Below are 20,785 nucleotides of genomic sequence, written 5' to 3'. Positions count from 1 at the left end.
ATCCTTGTGCCAGCACTTAACCAGTGCCAGATGCTTACACTATCTTCGGCAAATAACTTCGCTAACTTCCTCATCTGTAAACTGAAAACACTTCCAAAGGCTGTTATAAGAATTAAAGAGAACACATGAAGTAAAATCTGACCATTGCCTAACAAGCAGTAGGTAGGTACTTAATTATAGACAATGCTGAAGTGGGCAAAATTTGTTCATCTTTAATGAAATCCTGGGCATTTCTGAGAAAGTAAGGACAATTGCTTTAATCCATCTACCTCAAATTGTCTTCCCCCCTTTAATCTATGTAAGCTACCAGTAGCTCAAATACACATATAGTTTCAAGTACCTTTAAAACGACCAAGAGTTTCCAATGGTGATTCACTGGGCCCAATAAACACCCTTAAAATCTTTCAGTGTTATTTTCTTTAAAGTTTATTCACTTATTTAAGTAATCTCTATACCCAATGTGTGGCTCAAACTCAGGACCCCAAGAATAAGAGTCGCACACTCCACTAAATGAGCCAGCCAGGCACCCCTCAGTATTATTTTAATTCCTATTCCTTGGTCTGTCCAACTTGTATTTCTCATCTCTAAAGGATGCTGTGATACCATTCCTCTTCAGAAATATGAAGGGCATATTCTTTTTTTTTTTTTTCAATGTTTTTAATTTATTTTTGGGACAGAGAGAGACAGAGCATGAACGGGGGAGGGGCAGAGAGAGAGAGGGAGACACAGAATCGGAAACAGGCTCCAGGCTCCGAGCCATCAGCCCAGAGCCTGACACGGGGCTCAAACTCACGGACCGCGAGATCGTGACCTGGCTGAAGTCGGACGCTTAACCGACTGCGCCACCCAGGCGCCCCATGAAGGGCATATTCTGATTGCTGTGCTACCTGTGGTGTGGTGTGCTAGAGATGCTAGGCATCCTGTAGTGCACGAGCTGTCCCATCTAAAATGCCAAAAGTGCTCCAAATGAGAAATGTTGACTTACGTATGAAATAACCTTAAGTATGTTCTATAGGCTCCTGATTCAGACCTTTGTCCAAAGACACTGTCAAAACTTGAACCTTTTTAGTATCTTGAAGCCCTACACTTTAATGTTAAGATGTTTGGTATGATAACAATTAGCCACAAGCGGCTTCTGAATGCTTGAAATGTGACTAGTCTGAACTGAGATGTGCTATAAAACATACATCAGGTTTTTAAGACTTAGCATAAAAAACAATGTATGATATTTTAATCTTTAGACTGATTAATGTTGAAATAGCATTTTGATACACTGTGTTAGATAAATTATTAAAATTAATTTCACTTTTTCTTTCTTCCAAAATTTTATTTAAATTCAAGTTTGGTTTTAGGAGTAGAATTTAGTGAATTTCACTCTTCTTTAATGCGGCCACCAAAAAATTTAAAATTACACATGTGGCTTGCATTAGATTTCTATTGGACAGCCACTCCAAGAAGCCTACATCACTTTCTATCAGTTCACTGGGGTTCTGAGAAATCCATTCTTTGTTATCAGGCATCCTGGGAAGGGAATTAATCAGAAATTGAGGCAAAATGTCTAACGATTACACAGCCTCACGTACTTCACCTTTCAAGCTACCTCTTCTGTGCTTCAATATATGTCTAGTTCTATTTCTTGCAAAGAAGAATAATCTCCTTTAGCACTTCAGCATAAAGCCAGATACTTCCTAACAGACATTCCAATCAATACCTCAGTATCACTTGTTTTGTTTGTAACGTTTATTTATTTTGAGAGAGAGAGAGAGAGAGAAAGTGTGAGCAAGGGAAGGGCAGAGAGAGAGGGAGAGAGAAAATTCCAAGCAGGCTCCACACTCAGAGTGAAGCCTGACACAGAGCTCAATCTCATGACCATGAGATCATGACCTGAGCCAAAATCAAGAGTCAGATGCTTAACTGAGCCACCCAGGTGCCCCACTTCGGTATCATTCTTAAAGCTCATGGATTAAAGGGGAGCCTGGGTGGATCAGTCGGTTGAGCATCTGATTTCGGCTGAGGTCATGGGCTCAGGTCATGATCTCACAGCTCGTGAGTTCCAGCCCCGCGTCGGGCTCTGTGCTGACAGCCCAGAGCCTGGAGCCTGCTTCAGATTCTGTGTCTCCCTCTCTCTGCCCCTAACCCACTCGCATTCTGTCTTTGTCTCTCTCAAAAATAAATAAACATTAAAAAAAAAAGGGGCGGGGATGGGGGGGTGATAGGTTTAGGTCTTACAAAAAAAACAAACAAAAAAAAAAAACAAAAAGAAAAAACAAACACACACAAAACAAAACAAACCCCCAAAAACCAAGACTGATAAAGTATATTATTAATTGCAGAAACTAGGGCAATGTGTATCTGAGTGTTCACTCCATTTCTTTTGCTTCAGCTGTACATTTTAAATTAAAACAAAAAAGGGCACCCGAGTGGCTCAGTTGGTTGAGCGTCCGACTTCGGCTCAGGTCATGATTTCGCGGTCTGTGAGTTTGAGCCCTGCATCGGGCTCTGTGCTGACGGCTCGGAACCTGGAGCCTGCTTCAGATTCTGTGCCTCCCTCTTCTCTGCCCCTCCCCCGCTCATGCTCTGTCTCTCTCTGTCAAAAATAAATAAACATTAAAACAAAATTTTTTTTTAAATGAAATTAAAACAAAAATAAATATTGGCCCATGTGGGGGGAAATGTGGCCTCAGACTTAAGTTTCCCATTAAGATAAATCCTTCATCCTAGGTCACTTCTGAGATTCAAGGATCATTTTGAAAAACTAGGCTATGGGGTGGACAACTTCTGCTTAAACATATATATTTTAGATTAGTTATATTCAAAAGAATAGTAACAGTAACAATTTTTAGTTATTTATTTTTTAATGTTTATTTTTGAAAGAGGGCATGAGGGGCGCCTGGGTGGCGCAGTCGGTTAAGCGTCCGACTTCAGCCAGGTCACGATCTCGCGGTCCGTGAGTTCGAGCCCTGCGTCAGGCTCTGGGCTGATGGCTCGGAGCCTGGAGCCTGTTTCCGATTCTGTGTCTCCCTCTGCCCCTCCCCCGTTCATGCTCTGTCTCTCTCTGTCCCAAAAATAAATAAAAAACGTTGAAAAAAAAAAAAATTTAAAAAAAAAAAAAAAAAAGAAAGAGGGCATGAGTGCGGGGGGGGGGGGGGAAGAAAGTGAGTGTGAGTGTGTCCCAAGCAGGCCCCACACTATCAATGCAGAGTCCAACTCCAGGCTTGAACCCACAAACTGTGAGATCATGACCTGAGCCAAAATCAACAGTCGGATGCTTAACTGACTTGAGCCACCAAGGCACCCCAGTTTATACTTTAAAAAGAAAAAAGAAAGAAAGATTTTATTTTTGGGGCGCCTGGGTGGCGCAGTCGGTTAAGCGTCCGACTTCAGCCAGGTCACTATCTCGCGGTCCGTGAGTTCGAGCCCCGCGTCAGGCTCTGGGCTGATGGCTCGGAGCCTGGAGCCTGCTTCCGATTCTGTGTCTCCCTCTCTCTCTGCCCCTCCCCCGTTCATGCTCTGTCTCTCTCTGTCCAAAAATAAATAATAAAAAAAAAAACGTTGAAAAAAAAAATTAAAAAAAAAAAAAAAGAAAGATTTTATTTTTAAATAATCTCTACACCCAACATGAGGCTCAAATTCACAATCCTCAGATCAAGAGTCACATGCTGTACCAAATGATCCAGCCCGGCACCCCAGTAACAGTTTATAGTTACACTGAACTTACCTGTTAGGCTCTACATCTACCCAACATCTCTATGACAAGTACTATTTCCTATTCTATTGAAGAGGAAAAAGAATAAGGAACTAAAACCAAGGTCACCCAGCTCTTAAGTTGGGGAGCAAGAATCTGGACCCAGGCGATCTGGCTCCAAATCTACGCACCTAATTCACCATACTGTCTCTCAAAAGCATTATCACTAGAACCCCAGCTTCAAGGGAGAGACTTCTGTTTCGTTTACTGCTGTGTCTTCTGACTCTTAGGAGGAGTGCACGTGGAGAGAGGAAGACAAAGATGGTGGTGGCTCATGGGGAAAGAAACCAAAGGTATCCACCCGGTAGAGTCCGAAGGCCTAAAAGAAGGCACTTACTCAGAAAAGCCTTTCCACTTCAGTAGATATTCCACTTGCCCCTTAACTACACGCCTGTCTAGCACCTTCTCCACGACATACTCCTCCTCATCCTCTGAAGAAGAACTGTCAGCTGTCCGCTTGGTTTTCTTGCCCATGTCGCAAGCTGTTCCACCTGAAGGATTAAGGCCACCGGGTTCCTGCAAATAGGAAGGACAAAATGGTCAGAATCCATACAAGGAGTTATAACTCTGTCACTGCTTGGGGCACCTAGGTGGCTCAGTCAGTTAAGCATCCGACTCTTGATTTGGTTCAGGTCATAATCTCACAGTTTGGGAAACTGAGCCCCACATCAGTTTGGGTTTCTGTCTCCCTCTCCCTTTCTCTGCCCCTCCCCCGCTCACTCACTTTCTCTCTAAATAAATACACTAAAAAATTAAAAAAAACAAAAACAAAAAAAAACCTTTGTCTCTTCTTGATGGAATGCAGGGAGTACTGTACCCCTCTCTTGGGTCTTGAAGCATTCTACAGATGATTCCTAAGAATATAAGTAAAAACTGGGTGAATCCCCACTTTCCCAACCACAACTTTCTCTTCAGCTTACAAGACCAAAATCATTATTAGACACAACTGTCTAACTCCTCTATTTTCAGATTGCAAAAGACAAGTGGTATGGTATGTTACTCCCGTAACTGTTTACAACCCAGGATCTCAAAGAAATGCGGAAAACCATCAGCTTAAAAGAGGGATAGAATTAAAACCTTTCCCTACAAGGTGAGTAAGTTTCTTTATAAAAATGAAAAAAGAAAAGCCACGAATTGTAAGCCTTCCTCTGCTCTAAGGATCCTGACTAGCCTCTTAGCAGCACACAAAAAAGGCTTGGTCAGGCATCTTTCACCACTGTCTTCGGTGACCTGGTACATCTCTCCCTTAAACAAATTGAGCTTGTCCCTACATAGTATCCATCAGCTTACAAAAGCAAGGCTGGCATCTCAGACACAGCAAGCCTCCTTCTTCATTTGGGGATGGGAGAAAGGTAGGGAGAAAAAATTTTATTCCATAAAATAGAAATTAGTTATTGGATTGTTCAGTAATTCTCAAGGCTCAACTAATCCAAATAGTTAAGGAGGTACCTCTCTTAACTGGACTTGACTATGGGCCAAAGGAAGAAGAGGAGGAAAAAGAACTCTGGCCCCAGACTCACATCAACACGAAGCCTCAAAACACAGAGGAACCATTCATAGGCCCAAGGAAAGCTGAAGCAAGGCAACACAAATGGAAATTGAGTTAAGCTCAGAAAAATGCACAACTAGGGGGTACTCAACACAGAATCTAGTTTTTTAAGTTCCCATGTTGTTGTTTCCATAATCATTTTTAAGAATTCTTCTTTAACCATGTTAAATGATGCCTACAGCCTGGATTATAGAGTAGCAGGAATTGTTTTCTTAGCTGAACTCCATTTTTCTTTTCCTGCAATCTTAAAAGATTTTTCTTCACCACTTTCTAAAAATATTTCCATCCTGACTAGAAGAGGACTCCCAGGAACAAGGAAGGCCACTACTAATCCCAGAATTTTGTTCAAGTCAAGTAGCATAAAAAGTTGCATTTATCAATTTGCCTCAAGTTAGCAACATTTAAGGAATTATTCTAAGAACATCTAATTGGAAACCATGTCTCCAGAACCTATTAGCAATAGGGCTGCCCACCCAAAAAATTGTACCCATTACTGCCCTGTAATAAAACTAAGTTTTTATTAAAGTCCTTTATTTGGAAGAGGGGGTGGCAGGGGGAGAAATGTAGACAGGAGTTTCAAAATAATTCTTCCATGAATTTAGAAGAGAGTCCTAAGCTTTAAGAAAAAAAAAAATCTTATTTAAAATAAAAACAGCCTCCGACCTCACCAGAGACAGGAAATGTCATATTCCAGGGAGAGTACCCCACCCCCACCCCCACTCACCTTGGAATTTCCGGGAGCTGAGCAGTTTAGGTCAGAGCGCTGGGGTTAAAACCAGCCCCGGGTTAGATGCATGCAGTTAAGCATTGTGGCTATGGCCTCCCATGCCTCACGAGGAAAAACAAGGATTTACATATGTGTTCTTCAGTTTGAGGGAGGAAAGAGGAAAATCTCCCTTTATACCTTCATGCAGAAGAGGAGCCCCAAAGGTAGAAGATGAATGGGGGTTCCCTCCTTTACCTACCGGATCGCCCCAGTTCTTTCTTTCCCTCTGGGCTAACAGGAGGGGCCTCCCCTCCCAGGTCTGGGGCTTGGCGGGCTGGCAGCTCCCCCGCCCCCACCCAGCTGCCTGGGAGCCACTGCGCAGCTGTCCCAGCCCGTTGCCATGGCAACTGGCAGCAGTACTAGACTAAGGGGGGGAGAGCAAACGGAAAAGTTAAAAGGCTTAACTTTCCTTTTCTGTGAAGACTGGGTGGAGAAGTTGGAAGGTACTCCCTTGGCCTCAAAGCTAAGGCATTCAGAGCTCAAGGGAATCGGTTCTTGGGTTTTAAACCCAAAACTTGTACTTATTCCTCTAAGAGCACTGGGAATTAATCAATAGCATTTTAAGATCATCTAACAGGATTATAGCTCAAATGGAAGGGGGAGGGGAAAGGCTAGGTCCTTGTACAACGGGAATCAGTTCAAACCACCCACCCCAACCGAGCCCAGAAGCACTTTAAACAAGGCCTTTTCTACCATCTGTCACTGAACAGTTAATTAAAATTGCTTGGGGGATGCAGGGCGGGGGGCGGGCGGGGGATAGCAGGAAAGGGGGAAAAAGGAAGTATTTCAAGACACTATACAACTTTCCTTCTTTGGGAGAATACTAGATACAGAAACAGAATCCAGACACTTGAAGCATTACCAAGAAACCTATCAACTGACATTATAGGTAGAAAAAGATTTAATCCTTCAGTAGTTTTTAAAAAGGGAATAGTTTAAAAGTCCATCCTCACCATCGTTAAAACCATTTTCATTAGTTGTTCTTATAACGTTATGAAACAAATTTTTGAATAATTACGACCCAGCCAAAGCATTAATATATAATAATTTAAAACCCTATATACCAATAATGCCTAACACTTGAGAAAAGGAAGGCTGAGATAAAGAAAAGAAATACTTGGTGACTTGCAGTCCCATAAAGTGTCCTTTCTCCTGGCCCTAAAGAACACTTAGGAGAGCTCCAAAGCCCTGCTCTGCTTTACAATATAGGTCTTTAGAGCCAGAGATTGCTGCCATAGGAGAGTAAGAAAAAGGGACAGTCCAAAGCAAAGAACCCAAGTGAGGAAAAAGCAGAGAATTGTGATTATTTTGGTTATCAAACAGAAGAGATTGCAGGGTATGAGAGTAAAGTAGACAGTTTTTAACTACAGATTTCCTCAACTTTGAATGGACCCGTCAGGAAATCTGAGTAAAAACTGCCTTTTTGGACTCTTCCTAACTTTTTAAAACTTTTTGTAGTTAAGGGATATGAAAACAATGCCAAAGGAATTATATCAGGGTTCTGACTCTGTGATTAACTTGCCATGTGTGATACAGAGTAAATAATTGAGATCTAACCCCAGTCACTAAAATGGGCCAAATAAATCCCCACTGCCTACCTCCTAGGGAAACAGTGAGTTTATATAGAAACCAAAGAGATGGTAAGTCCCCCAAAGAGAAGCTTTTGTAAAAATATAGGGCCAAATACAACAGCAGCAGGAAATATGTGACCTTCCAAATTCCTAAACTGTTAAACCCTATCACATGTAGTAACTCCTGCAACTCAACATGTTAGTAGACATCAAGAAGAGTGTCTTTGTTAACTAGGCACCAGTAAACTAATAAAGCTTCAGAGAATACACAGGTACATTCTTCTTTTTTTTTTTAAGTTTATTCTGAGAGAGAGAGAGAGAGAGAGAGACAGAGACAGAGACAGAGACAGTGAGCAAGGGAGGTGTAGAGAGAGGGAGACAGAGAATCCCAAGCAGGCTCCGCAGCTGTCAGTGCAGTGCCCAACTCTGGGCTCAAACCCATGAACTGTGAGATCATGCATGACCTGAGCCAAATCAAGGGTCGCTTAACCACTGAGCCACCCAGGCGCCGCCAGGTACATTCTCTCTTAAGGGTAAAATACTTATTTTTACTTCTTAAAGCTCAGAAAAGCATTGGAGTGGTAGTATGAAAAGACTAACAGTAATTCTGTGAAGAGATAAAGAACAGGAAAGAATGACAGCAACATTAATATTTTAGTGCAATCTTTTAGGGAAAAAAAGTGAAATCAACAAGGAAAAGGACAAAAATATTCTGGTGTGTATCCCCTCCCTGAAACACCTGGAAATAATGTCAGATCAATTTCCTCCTTCCCCCTCTTTAAGAACTGCCTAAAGGGCACATGGCTAAGGTCCTTTTCTCTTTGGGAAATGGGTTTTGTAACAGCTGACAAATCAAATTGGGCGTGATGCCAGGAGTCAGAGTCCAACCATAATATTCTGTAAAGAATGGCATGCAAGTGTCTTGTAAATCTCCTGGACAGTCACAGATCAGAAGCTGGCAAGGATGACGACATAGTTCTGATGGAATGTGTCTTATCTTAACCTTGAAGTTACAGATCTGCTCAGGAGCAGCAGTAAGAAATGAGAAATGCACTCAGACGTTGGAGGGAACATAATTCTCCTTTAGACAGTGCGACCCAGTATATTAGGGTCAAATGAAACACAAAGCCAGACGGACAATTTAAGGGCTAGAGCCCGGACCAGATAAAGCATCAAGACTGGTGGTTCACGCTGAGCTTGAGAGGAGGGAGCGTTCAAGTATGAGAAATGAGACATGGCTGGCAGGATGATGGAGTGATTAAGGTAGAATCCCGATACCATGACGAAGGAAGAGAGGATGAGCCTGAGCGCAACCTTATCCTTATAGAAATCTCCATAGGAAGGGGTGAGCAGCTTCTCAAGTTTCTAGAGTCTTTCAAGCGTAACAGTTCTCAGCCCTTTCTTACACACAGTAACTCTGCTAAAGGCATCAACAGCTACAGATAGATTCCAGCAATTTAACTCCCCATCAGGATGTGAGAAAAGAGTAGGCTCCACCAACTCTTCATATCAACAACACAAGGCAAACTCACCTTACAGGCCTGAGCGCTAGGCAAAAAAAAAATACCTAAACCAGGGATCTGGTAAGAAGTCAGCCTTGGAAAAACATCAAAGAGCTTTGTGGCCAGGCACAGTCAGAACCCACATTCCAAGTCGATGACAGGAGACTTCTTTAACAGATAAATCTTTGGGGGGGGGGGGGGTGAGTGAGGAGGTAAAACAGAAAGAGAAGAGGGACAAAAAAATCCCACTCATTATATCATTACAAGGGTTAAAAAAATGTATTAAGAACTGCTAGTCTGCACGGGGCGCCTGGGTGGCGCAGTCGGTTAAGCGTCCGACTTCAGCCAGGTCACGATCTCGCGGTCTGTGAGTTCGAGCCCCGCGTCAGGCTCTGGGCTGATGGCTCGGAGCCTGGAGCCTGTTTCCGATTCTGTGTCTCCCTCTCTCTCTGCCCCTCTCCCGTTCATGCTCTGCCTCTCTCTGTCCCAAAAATAAAAAAATTAAAAAAAAAAAAAAAAATTAAAAAAAAAAGAACTGCTAGTCTGCAGAAGGTAGAGAGAGACCATTACAAAAAACTGGGACAATCCAGAACAACAGAGGTAATGGTCAGCTATTTGCATTTATCAATCCTAGAACCACAGAATCACCCACATAGGGTCTCTGGGATCTGTTTGTCCAGTTCAGGCTCTGCTCCAGTCCCTCCAGTCACTACTTTGCAATGCCAGCTGTCTTGGTGGCTTTTCTTAGATCTTGGTGTAGCACATTTTATTTTCATCACTACTTACGAGCAAAAGTATATATACAACATAATTCTAAATCTTTCTCTGAGCTTGCTTTGTATTTTTTTTAAAGTAACGAAAACCAACTGGTAAAGTGCCTCACTGAACCACCCACTGAACTATTTGGAGGCGGTAGTCAGACCAAATGTCAAAACACATAATCGGTGAGCTCTCTTCATTTTAGAGTTTCTTTTTCTTTCTTCTTCTTCTTCTTCTTCTTCTTCTTCTTCTTCTTCTTCTTCTTCTTCTTCTTTTTTTAAAGTTTTATATTTAAATGATCTCTATACCAAACATAGGGCTTGAACTTACAACCCGGAGATCAAGAGTTGCATGCTTTACCAAGTGAGCCAGCCAGGCACCTCCATTTTAGAGTTTCAAAATAAAATCTATAAGCCTACTAGCAAGGCAAAAATCCTCCAGAAAGCCTACATAAAGAGGAGAAAAGGGTGAGGGCATATGCAAAGCTCCCTATCACATGTATTAATTAAATATGCTGCCAATGGGTGAATTCAGTTAGCCCAGGCTTGAGAAATTCCCATTTCTCTCCCAAAAGTACTTGGGGAAAGTTAGTAGCTTGGGTGAAGATTAAATTGTCAGCTACAGCACTGTCTTCCAGGAGTCGTCTGTATCGCCTTATCGTGATAAATAAAACAGATGAAAAGAAACCAAATTTACAGAACCGTTTTAATCTGGTCTACTATGTTCTTTGTTCTTTATGTATCTAGAAGTACCAATGATTTTGAGTTTGTAACACATATAGCATAAAACTAAAATACCCTCTATAAAGATGTTTTCTTCTACTAGATTTATGATTTCCAAAGTATTAGCCATGTGGCATTTTAACAAAAACACGGCATAGAGATGCACATTACAGCTGTCCTGGCTGTCTCAGGTTTTGTTAAATGGGCTGATAACTATCACTCCACCTCCACCAAAAGCCCATGAGCACCCAATTCAAGAGGAGTTAAAAGCTTTTTAAATGTCTATTTAAGAGACTGGATTAGGAAAGAGTTGAGGAGGAAGATTAACTGTGGTCGTTAACACCCCTATCATTAACAAGCCACATATAGACAACACAAACTTTATTAATAGAGAGGAGTGTGGAGAGAGGAAATGCTCTCCCTTTGGCTAGTGCAGCTCCAGTTTGTGATCCTTTAAAAATCAGGCCTAGGCACTGCCTCAACCAGTCACAGAATTATTCTGGGGCAAAGTACCCTGTTTGTTGATTATCCAAGACTCTTGCTCCAGTGAGCAAGGGAGTAAAGGGCCTTTTGCACTTTTAGATTAAAACATATACATTATAAATAGATAAAGGGTGCCTTATAAATTTTATTTGGCTGTACTCTCCTCCAAGCAATGAACCACACCATTAAAAAATATAAATGAATGTGTACCATAGTGATTCTCAGAACCGCTTGAAGTTAATCAGTCTGGTTCACTGACATGTTTAGCACAAATTCTTGAGATCTCATTACGAGATCACAATCTCACAAAATAATTTTATATGGGATTTTATTTCCTTTATTAAAATCTACTGAATTTCTGGGGTGACTGGGTGGCTCAGTCGGTTAAGCGTCCGACTTCGGCTCAGGTCATGATCTCACAGTTTGTGAGTTTGAGCCCCATGTCAGGCTCTGTGCTGACAGTTCAGAGCCTGGAACCTGCTCCGGATTCTGTGTCTCCCTCTCTCTCTGACCCTCCCCTGTTCACACACACACACTCTCTCTCTCAAAAATAAATAAACACTTAAAAAAATTTTTAATCTACTGAATTTCTTCTTTCAAGTGTCAGTCCTCTTTAAATTTAGTTAGGCCACACCCAAACCCATCACTGGGCAAGAGGTTAGACATCCAATTGTTCCAAGATTTATGAGAAAGTAGAATTTGGCACCGCTATAGGCAAATGTCTTCCAGATAATGCTTTCCAACAATTCTGTCCTTGCAATGTACTGAACTCCTCTTAAGGGACCACAGTCTCAGGTGGGTGTTAATGTAATGCCCCCGATTTTGAATTCGAGAGACCACCAAGGAGACGATACCGATGCAAACGCACGAGGGTTTATTTGCAAGCTCGAGCTTGGGCCCAAGTATACCCGACACAGCAGAGCAGGGACTTGGACCCCTAGGTTAAGAGGGGTAGCAGTTTTTTTTTTTTTTTTTTTTTTTTAAATTTTTTTTTCAACATTTTTTATTTTATTTTTGGGACAGAGAGAGACAGAGCATGAACGGGGGAGGGGCAGAGAGAGAGGGAGACACAGAATCGGAAACAGGCTCCAGGCTCCGAGCCATCAGCCCAGAGCCTGACGCGGGGCTCGAACTCACGGACCGCGAGATCGTGACCTGGCTGAAGTCGGACGCTTAACCGACTGCGCCACCCAGGCGCCCCAAGAGGGGTAGCAGTTTTAAGGGGGCCAGTGGCCAATGAGATTGTAACACACACAGAAAGTTGCACATTCATGTCTGTCCACATGCAGGTGGCCAGTTGAATTACAATTTACCCTATAGTAACTGTTTGAACTAGCCTATCACTCTGGTCAGAATTGGTGCGCAAGTTTGGCGAGCAGAAGGCGGGGTTTACATTCTCTGGCGGTTAGGGGTTCCGCATTCCTAAGTGAGCCGGTTTCCAGTAAGGGTGTACTCGGAGGCGTGACTAGGGTGGGGGAGTGTCTTAAGCAATAAGTAGGTCATGTGGGGGTTATACATGAGATAGCGGGTGTAGCACAAGATGGAGTTAGTCTTGCTCTGCTTGTCCAGGGGTAGGGGATTTTTGTTAAATTCCTCGGGTCCCACATTCCCCCCTTTTCCAGAGGATCCTATGCAGGACCCAATCATGGGTTCTGGGTTTCTGTCGAGAGAGTCAGTGGTTGGTATTTTTGCCTGAGTACCGGGAGTTGAACTGTGTTGACTCAGTCCCTGACAAAAGCCACTAGTCTATTGATGAGGCAGGGCCCGAAGGTCAGAAGAAGGATGATTAGGGGACCGGCTAGGGAGGACAATAAGGTAGTCAGCCAGGGAGAATGACTGAACCGTGATTCAAACCATCCCTGTTGCTGCTCTTGTTTTCGTTTTCGCTTGGCTAATCCTTCCCTTACCTTAGCCATTGATTCTCGTACTATCCCTGAGTAGTCAGTGTAGAAAGAGCACTCTTCGTTCAGGGCAGCGCAGACTCCCCCTTGTTGTAGAAAGACTAGGTCTAATCCCCTCCTGTTTTGGAGAACCACTTCAGACAAGGATGTTAGGGACTCTTGGAGGTGAGAAATGGAGGTCTCTATGCGCTCTAGGTCTATATCAATGGCAGCCCTGAGGCTACTGTAATGGGAGGCCTGGGTGGCTAGTGAGGCAATTCCTGTTCCTGCGCCTGCCAATCCAATTCCTAATAGGGAGGCAATGGTGATGGCTGAGATGGGTTCCCGTTTACTTTGTTGGTGGGTATCCGCATCTTTCCACTGAAGCACCTGTTCATCTAAATGGTAGATGATTGTAGGGAGTAGTTGAACCAGCACACAGAATCCCTCAGTTCTGTTTATAACTTGACCATGAGCGCAGGGAGTTAGACCCTCGGAACAAGCCCACCAACTGTCCTGGGGTGGTAGATAATACCCTGTATTATTCATAGGCTGTGTAACGTTGCACAGAGCCTGGTGGGTGCGTGGAGGAGTGCCTATACAGAGTCCTTGGCCTGACACGGACTACAAGGTGAGGCCTTTACTACCAGGCTCTCAGTGCCACCTGCAAGCATTAGGGTCCGTGGTCGTGTTATATTGCCCCATTATTGCGATACCCTCATAGAAGGGGGGGCAGATATCATAGCACAGCCAGCAGGATCGGGTAAGATTGGGCTTAGTTGCGTTAAGGAATTTGTAAGCTTTGGACATCAGGGCCCAAAGAAGGTGTTGAGAAGGGTCGAGGGGGAGGAGAGGGGAGAGGAGAGTTGGGACTGGGGTGCCCCCATCAGAAGTGTTGTGGGCAAGCCTCTGAGGTTGAGGAGATGTTAGCACGGGCGGCACTAGCACAGTGTCGAGACCTATTCCAAGGGTTTGACCTTTTGGGTTCTCTAGTTGTCTGATCATGAATAGGACTCCGTTATCATACCCGCTTTGGTAAAGCCGGAGTCCCCACAGAAGTCCTGCTCCCCAATTTGTTGCTTGTTTCCCGGTCTCCATGAAGGAAATGGTGACTGGATTACAGTAGGGGCGTTCTGAGCATGAGGGGTGTGTAGTATTCAGTTGGAATTTCATGAGGCCGGACGGGTTTTGTGATAGCCAATTGCATGTCCCAGTGTGTTCGCAACCCCATGCCTGGCAGAAGTAGTCCGCCCAGCCACCTCATGAGATACTATTACTGGATTGGGAGGGGGCTGGACATACGTAAAAACAGGTATTTTGGAGGGCTGTTTTGCCTACTTCGGTGCCACACCCTGGTATCCCTAGTCATCCGTTATGGAAGTTGGGGTTTTCCCAAACAGGTCACATAGGTCGATTGTCAGATTAGGCCACCAGGTTCCCCTGGGGTGTAGTTCTGACAGCTGGGTTACTACCTGATTAGAGCTTGGGGTGATGATTTGCCAGGTTAGATTAAGTGGTTGGTGGGGGTTGGATTTAGTTGCGAGGGGATACAGCACAAGTAATATTAGCGAGGCAAGTGGTAGGCACGCAGCCTTAGCTTTAAAGGATTGTCCTTGTCGGGCTGACTCTTCCATTCCGGAACAAAGTCTTTGAGGACGGCGTGTGGATCAGCTGGCCTGACGTGGGTGTAGTGGACCCAGGGAGTTATTCTGTAGACCTTGAGAGCAGTGGGCGTGGTCATGATCACAATGTAGGGTCCTTTCCAGCGAGGTTGGAGTGCCTGCTGTTGGTGCCTCCGCACGTACACCCAATCGCCTGGTTGATACCGATGGGGGTCAGGAGGCGACCCGGTCTCGTAGAGGGCCTTCAGCTTAGGCCATACCTGCTCATGGGCTCTTTGTAACATTTGGAGGGAGAAAAGAAGCTGTTGGTCATTGAACTCAGCAAGCACTTCGGGTTTCAAGGCAGGAATGATAGGTGGGGATGTACCAAACATGATTTCGCAGGGAGTTAGTCCCATCTTATATGGTGAGTTTCTCATCCTATATAGGGCAAAGGAGAGGAGAGTGACCCAGTCCCCGCCAGTCTCCAAGGCTAATTTAGTTAAGGTCTCTTTTAATGTCCTATTCATTCTCTCTACCCAACCTGAGCTCTGGGGTCTGTAAGCACAATTTCCAATCTGCCCCCAGTATTTGTGCTACTCCCTGTGTTACCTTAGAAATAAACCCCGGTCCACTGTCGGATCCGATCCTGGCAGGAAATCCATACCTTGGCAGAATGTCCTCCAGCAGCTTTTTGGTCACGATTTGCACTGTTTTGTGCTTAGTGGGGAATGCCTCTGTCCACGTAGTATCTACATCTTCGTAGTATCTATGAAAACTAGCAAGTACTTGTACCCACATTTTCCAGGCCTTACCTCGGTGAAATCTATTTCCCAGTATGCTCCTGGGCGGTCTTCCCTGAGTCGGGTTCCAGCCTTAGACCCATGGGTGGTGGCGTTGGTTAGCTGGCATGCATGACGGCTTGCCACAATCTGCTCGATCTTTGCTCAAGAGTCCTTAATAATGATCTTAGCATGTCGTATGAGGTCTTCCATCTTTCTTGTTCCCATATGAGTACTCCGACGCATTTTGGATAGGACTCGTTGTCCTAGTTCCTCTGGCAGGATGATGCTGGAGTCTGCGGCCCTCCACCAGCCACGCAAGCATTGGGTCATAGGCAAGTGTTTAATCCATTGTAAGTCAGTGCCAGTATAGTTGGGGGTGTCCAGCAGGGTTGAGGCTCCCAGATCGGGTAGCGTGGTTAAAACCTGGGTCACCGAAAGGGCCGCCTCCTTTGCTTTTGAGTCGGCTAGCTGGTTCCCCCTGGCTACTGGTGTGTCTGCTTTTTGGTGTCCTGGACAATGGATGATAGCTAGTGCCTTGGGCAGCCAGAGGGCCCTTAGGAATTCAAGAATCTCTGTTTTGTTCTTAATAGTCTTTCCCTCTGCTGTCAGAAGCCCTCTCTCTCTGTAAAGGGCTCCGTGGATATGAGCGGTGGCAAAGGCATACCTGCTGTCGGTGTAAATGTTTATTCGTTTACCTTCTCTCATGGTTAGTGCCTTGGTCAGGGCGATCAGTTCTGCCTGTTGAGCCGATGTTCCGGCTGCCAATGGCTCTGCCCAGATGATCTCCGTTTCTGTGGTTACGGCTGCCCCCGCGTATCTGATTCCTTCTCGGACAAAATTGCTGCTGTCCATATACCAGGTGGCGTCCGCGTTCAGCAGTGGCTGGTCCCGGAGATCAGCCCTGATTCCGTGCACCTGTGCCAAAATCTCTTGACAGTTATGCAGAGCGGTGTCCCAGTCTGGGTTGGGGAGTAGCGTTGCCGGATTCAGGGTTGTAGGTGGCTTGAATAAAATTCTGGTGGGGTTCAGCAGTAGGCTCTGATAGGTTCAGCAGTAGGCTCTGATAGGTTCAGCAGTAGGCTCTTCAGCAGTAGGGTCAGACCAGCATTGCTGATCCAGCGGTCTGGGCTGTTTGAATACCCCTTCAATAGCATGTGGGGTGGTAACATATAGCTCTTGCCCCATGGCTAGCCTGTCTGCATCCTTGACCATAGTGGTCACCGTGGCAATAATTTTTAAGCATGGGGGCCATCCAGCGGCCATCGTGTCCGGCTTTTTAGAGAGATAAGCTATGGGTCTTTTCCAGGGACCTATGTACTGGACAAGGACGCCTTTTGCCACCCCGTCTTTCTCGTCTACATACAGGTAGAAGGGCTTGGTTAGGTCAGGCAACCCGAGAGCCGAGGCAGACAGCAAGGCCTGTTTAAGGTCATTAAAGGCCTTGTTCATGGCCTCTGTCCATTCAAAATTTTGTTGGTGCCTGGTGGCCTCATAGAGGGGTATGGCCATCTCGGCAAAACCCGGAATCCATAATCGACAGAACCCTGCCGACCCCAGGAATTCACATACCTGACGGACGGTTTGCGGCTGTGGGATCCTTAGGACGGTCTCCTTCCGCGTATCCGTCAACCATCTTTGTCCATCCTTTAATTTGTACCCCAGGTAGCTCACCTCTGCTCTGCAGATTTGGGCCTTTTTGGCTGAGGCCCGGTATCCTAGAGCCGCTACAGTCTGGAGTAAGTCCTTGGTGCCTCACAGGCAAGTGTCCTGGTCCTCCGCCACCAGCAGGATATCATGTACATATTGCAATAAGGTCAAATGAGGGTGCTCAGAACGGAACTCACCCAAGTCTTCGTGTAAGGCCTCATCGAAGATGGTTGGTGAGTTTTTGAATCCTTGTGGTAGGCGAGTCCAGGTGAGTTGGCCATTGATGCCTTTCTCGGGGTCCGTCCATTCAAAGGCAAAAAGGTCTTGGCTCTTGGGTGCTAAAGGCAGGCTGAAAAAGCCATCTTTTAAATCTAATACTGTATACCAATTTTTGTCTGGAGGCAAGGTGGAGAGGAGGGTGTATGGGTTTGGGACCGTGGGGTGCACATCCATTACTCGCCGGTTGACTTCCCTTAAGTCCTGGACTGGCCTGTAATCGTTAGAGTGTGGTTTTCGCACCGGCAGCAAGGGAGTGTTCCATGCCGATTGGCAGAGCCTTAATATGCCTGAGTCTAGTAGTCGCCGTATGTGGGGCGTGATTCCCGTTCGCACTGCGAGAGGCATGGGGTATTGGCGGACCCTGACAGGGTCTGCCCCCGGTTTTAGTTCTATCTATATAGCCAGTCGGTGTCGGGCCAGCCCGAATCCCCGTTTCTGCCCATGCCTGAGGAAATTCCTGTAGCCAACGGTCAACGTCAGTCATTGGGGCTGGGGGCGTCTGGTGGAGACGATATTCATCTTCCAAACTCAGGACAAGCACCTGAATCGGTTTCCCTTCTTTGTCTAGGATTTTTGCCCCTTCGGGGTGGAAGCAAATTTGTGCCCCCATCTTGGTGAGCAAGTCCCAACCTAATAACGGGTAGGGACATTCAGGGATGACCATGAAGGAGTGGGATACCCGACCCATGCCGAGGTCCACAGTTCTTCAGGTAGTCCATGAGTACTGTTTGGTCCCCGTGGCCCCTTGCACCCATGAGGTCTTGCTCACCAATTTTCCCTGGGGTTGTAATAAGACCGAATGTTGTGCCCCAGTGTCCGCTAGAAATTCAACTGGTTGCCCCTCCACTCTGAGAGTTATCCTGGGCTCGGGGAGGGGTACCGAACCCCGACTCCCCTAGTCGTCCAGGTCCTCCATCTCTAATATCTTGGCAGGGGCCTTAGATCTTTTGTTAGGGCAGTCTTTCACCCAGTGGCCCTCTTCCATGCAATAAGCACATTGGTTTTTTGTTTAGTTTAGGGTGCTCCCGTCAGGGACCAGGGCCATCTTCCTTACCTGTCCCTGAAGTCAGCTTCTTGAGGTGCCTCCGTTTTTCCTGTGGGTCATCCATGGTTGTAGCCAGCAGGATCTCAGCCAGATTTTGGGTCTGCCGGTCGCATAGTTTAGTCTGTTGCTCCTCCGGGCTTTCTCTATTATTGTAAACTCTCTCTGCTACTATTATTAAGTCCTGCAGGCTCTTTTCTCCTAGCCTCTCCACTCTTTGTAATTTTCTTTTGATGTCTGGAGTGGCCTGATTAACAAAAGCCATGATAATTGCGGCTTTTGTTTCTGGGGCTTCTGGGTTCATAGGGGTGTACTGCCTAAAAGCCTCTGTGATTCTTTCTAAGAAGGCTGCTGGACTCTCATCCTTACCTTGTCTTACATCATATACCTTAGCCAGATTAGTAGGCTTGCGCGCGGCAGCCTTGAGATCTGCCATTAGAGTCTGGCGGTAGACCCGGAGTCTCTCCTTACCTTCAGCCGAATTGTAGTCCCAGGTAGGGCGGGATAAGGGGAAGGCAGCCTTTATGAGGTCTGGGTTTTGAGTCGGCTGTTTGTCCTCTCCCAGGACAGACTTCCGAGCTTCCACCTGTATTCGTTCTCTCTTCGGTGGTGAAGAGAACCTGCAAGAGCTGCTGACAGTCATCCCAAGTAGGCTGGTGGGTAAAGAGAACAGTATCTAAAAGCCCAATTAAATCTTTACGGTTATCGGAGAACTTTGCATTTTGAGTACTCCAATTATATAAATCACTGGTGGAGAACGGCCAATATAACATTGGTTGTTTTCCAGACTCGTCAGGAGGCCCCATGGCACGGAGGGGAAGGGCGGTGGAGTCGGCCGGCCCCATATTTGAGGGTGGGGCCGCCCGGTGGGTCCATCCAGGAGTCCCTGGTGCTGGCCCACGCACAGGAATTCCTTCGTCAGGGAGGGATGGTGCCCCTCCTGCAGCCCCTGGTGCTTCCAATGGAGGGGCGGAAGGGGGAGGGAGAGCCTGGTAGGGCAGTGGATGAATCAGATCCTCTGGAGAGGAATCCTGCAAGACCAGATAAAGGGACGTTTTGGCCTTTGTGTCAGTCTCCTTCTCTGCTTTCCCCAGGGCTAGAATCTTGGTAGGTCCTGCTTTGGGGGGTAAGAATGGTTTTAGCCAAGAAAGGGGGTTTTTGATCATGTCCTGCCAGACCAGGATGTAGAGCACCTGGTCAGGGTGGCCATCTGGTTTGTCCTTGAAGATTACAGCCTTGATCTGCAAAATAATAGGTAGGTGGAAAGTTCCTTCTCGGGGCCATCCAACGTCAAAGGTTGGCCATTCTGACATGCAGTAAGTCTGAAATTTCCCTTTTCTTATGTCTGTGCTCAAATTATGAGCCCTTTCCTTAATGTCCGAGAAGTGGGACAGCATAAGAGACAAGGGGTAGTTTGGGTCTGCCCCATTCAATCCGCACCAAGACACAAACAGTTATGACGATTAACAAGGACACAATAACACAGACAAACGTTCCAGTGCGGCCGCGGAGACAAAACAGAAAGTAAAACGAAGGGCTGGCTGTCTGTAATGGCAGCCGGCCCTCCTCACAGATGAGGACTTTGTCCTCCTGGCGGGGGCAAGGGATGTCTCCCAAGAGTGCCAAGACGGCTCGCCAGAGTGTCCACTTAAGCCAATGCCAACCCAAAGACAGTTTGGAATTCCTACAGGTAGAGATACAGTATAGAGCTCTCAGAAAATATGTGCGCGAAAGGTAGAAGTTGAGTGCACTCACCAGACGTGGGACCCTCCAAGTGGGGTCCTGGGGGTCTCTCGAATCCCAGACGAGCCCCCAAATGTAATGCCCCTGATTTCGAATCCGAGAGACCACCAAGGAGACGATACCGATGCAAACGCACGAGGGTTTATTTGCAAGCTCGAGCTTGGGCCCAAGTATACCCGACACAGCAGAGCAGGGACTTGGACCCCTAGGTTAAGAGGGGTAGCAGTTTTAAGGGGGCCAGTGGCCAATGAGATTGTAACACACACAGAAAGTTGCACATTCATGTCTGTCCACATGCAGGTGGCCAGTTGAATTACAATTTACCCTATAGTAACTGTTTGAACTAGCCTATCACTCTGGTCAGAATTGGTGCGCAAGTTTGGCGAGCAGAAGGCGGGGTTTACATTCTCTGGCGGTTAGGGGTTCCGCATTCCTAAGTGAGCCGGTTTCCAGTAAGGGTGTACTCGGAGGCGTGACTAGGGTGGGGGAGTGTCTTAAGCAATAAGTAGGTCATGTGGGGGTTATACATGAGATAGCGGGTGTAGCACAAGATGGAGTTAGTCTTGCTCTGCTTGTCCAGGGGTAGGGGATTTTTGTTAAATTCCTTGGGTCCCACAGTTAATCTCACACCCACTCCTCCCTTAATTAAATGTGATGAAGCATGAACTAGTAGATTCAGTCACCTTTCATGAAGAACCTGGCAATTTCATC

The 20,785-nt window shown here is 45.9% G+C and overlaps 1 protein-coding gene across 7 annotated transcripts in view; it reads right to left on the bottom strand.

Moving 5' to 3' along the window:
* The window catches only part of CBX5 (chromobox 5), a 45,837-nt gene that overhangs the window by 15,521 nt on the left and 9,531 nt on the right, over nt 1–20,785 (bottom strand). For 2 of the 7 annotated variants that reach the window (XM_058742522.1, XM_058742528.1), the window contains exon 2: nt 4,083–4,261. In XM_058742522.1, coding sequence (XP_058598505.1) covers nt 4,083–4,219 — 137 coding nt within the window. In that variant the 5' untranslated portion in view covers nt 4,220–4,261. Of the gene's footprint in view, nt 1–4,082; nt 4,262–4,524; nt 4,600–6,018; nt 6,218–6,259; nt 6,386–18,802; nt 18,985–20,785 lie in introns of those variants that run through there. The other 5 variants (XM_058742525.1, XM_058742526.1, XM_058742523.1 and 2 more) reach the window with 5 other exon arrangements.

Source organism: Neofelis nebulosa, chromosome 8 (assembly GCF_028018385.1).
Source record: "Neofelis nebulosa isolate mNeoNeb1 chromosome 8, mNeoNeb1.pri, whole genome shotgun sequence".
NCBI classification, from domain to species: Eukaryota; Metazoa; Chordata; class Mammalia; order Carnivora; family Felidae; genus Neofelis; species Neofelis nebulosa.
This window is presented reverse-complemented; position numbering and strand designations above follow the sequence as displayed.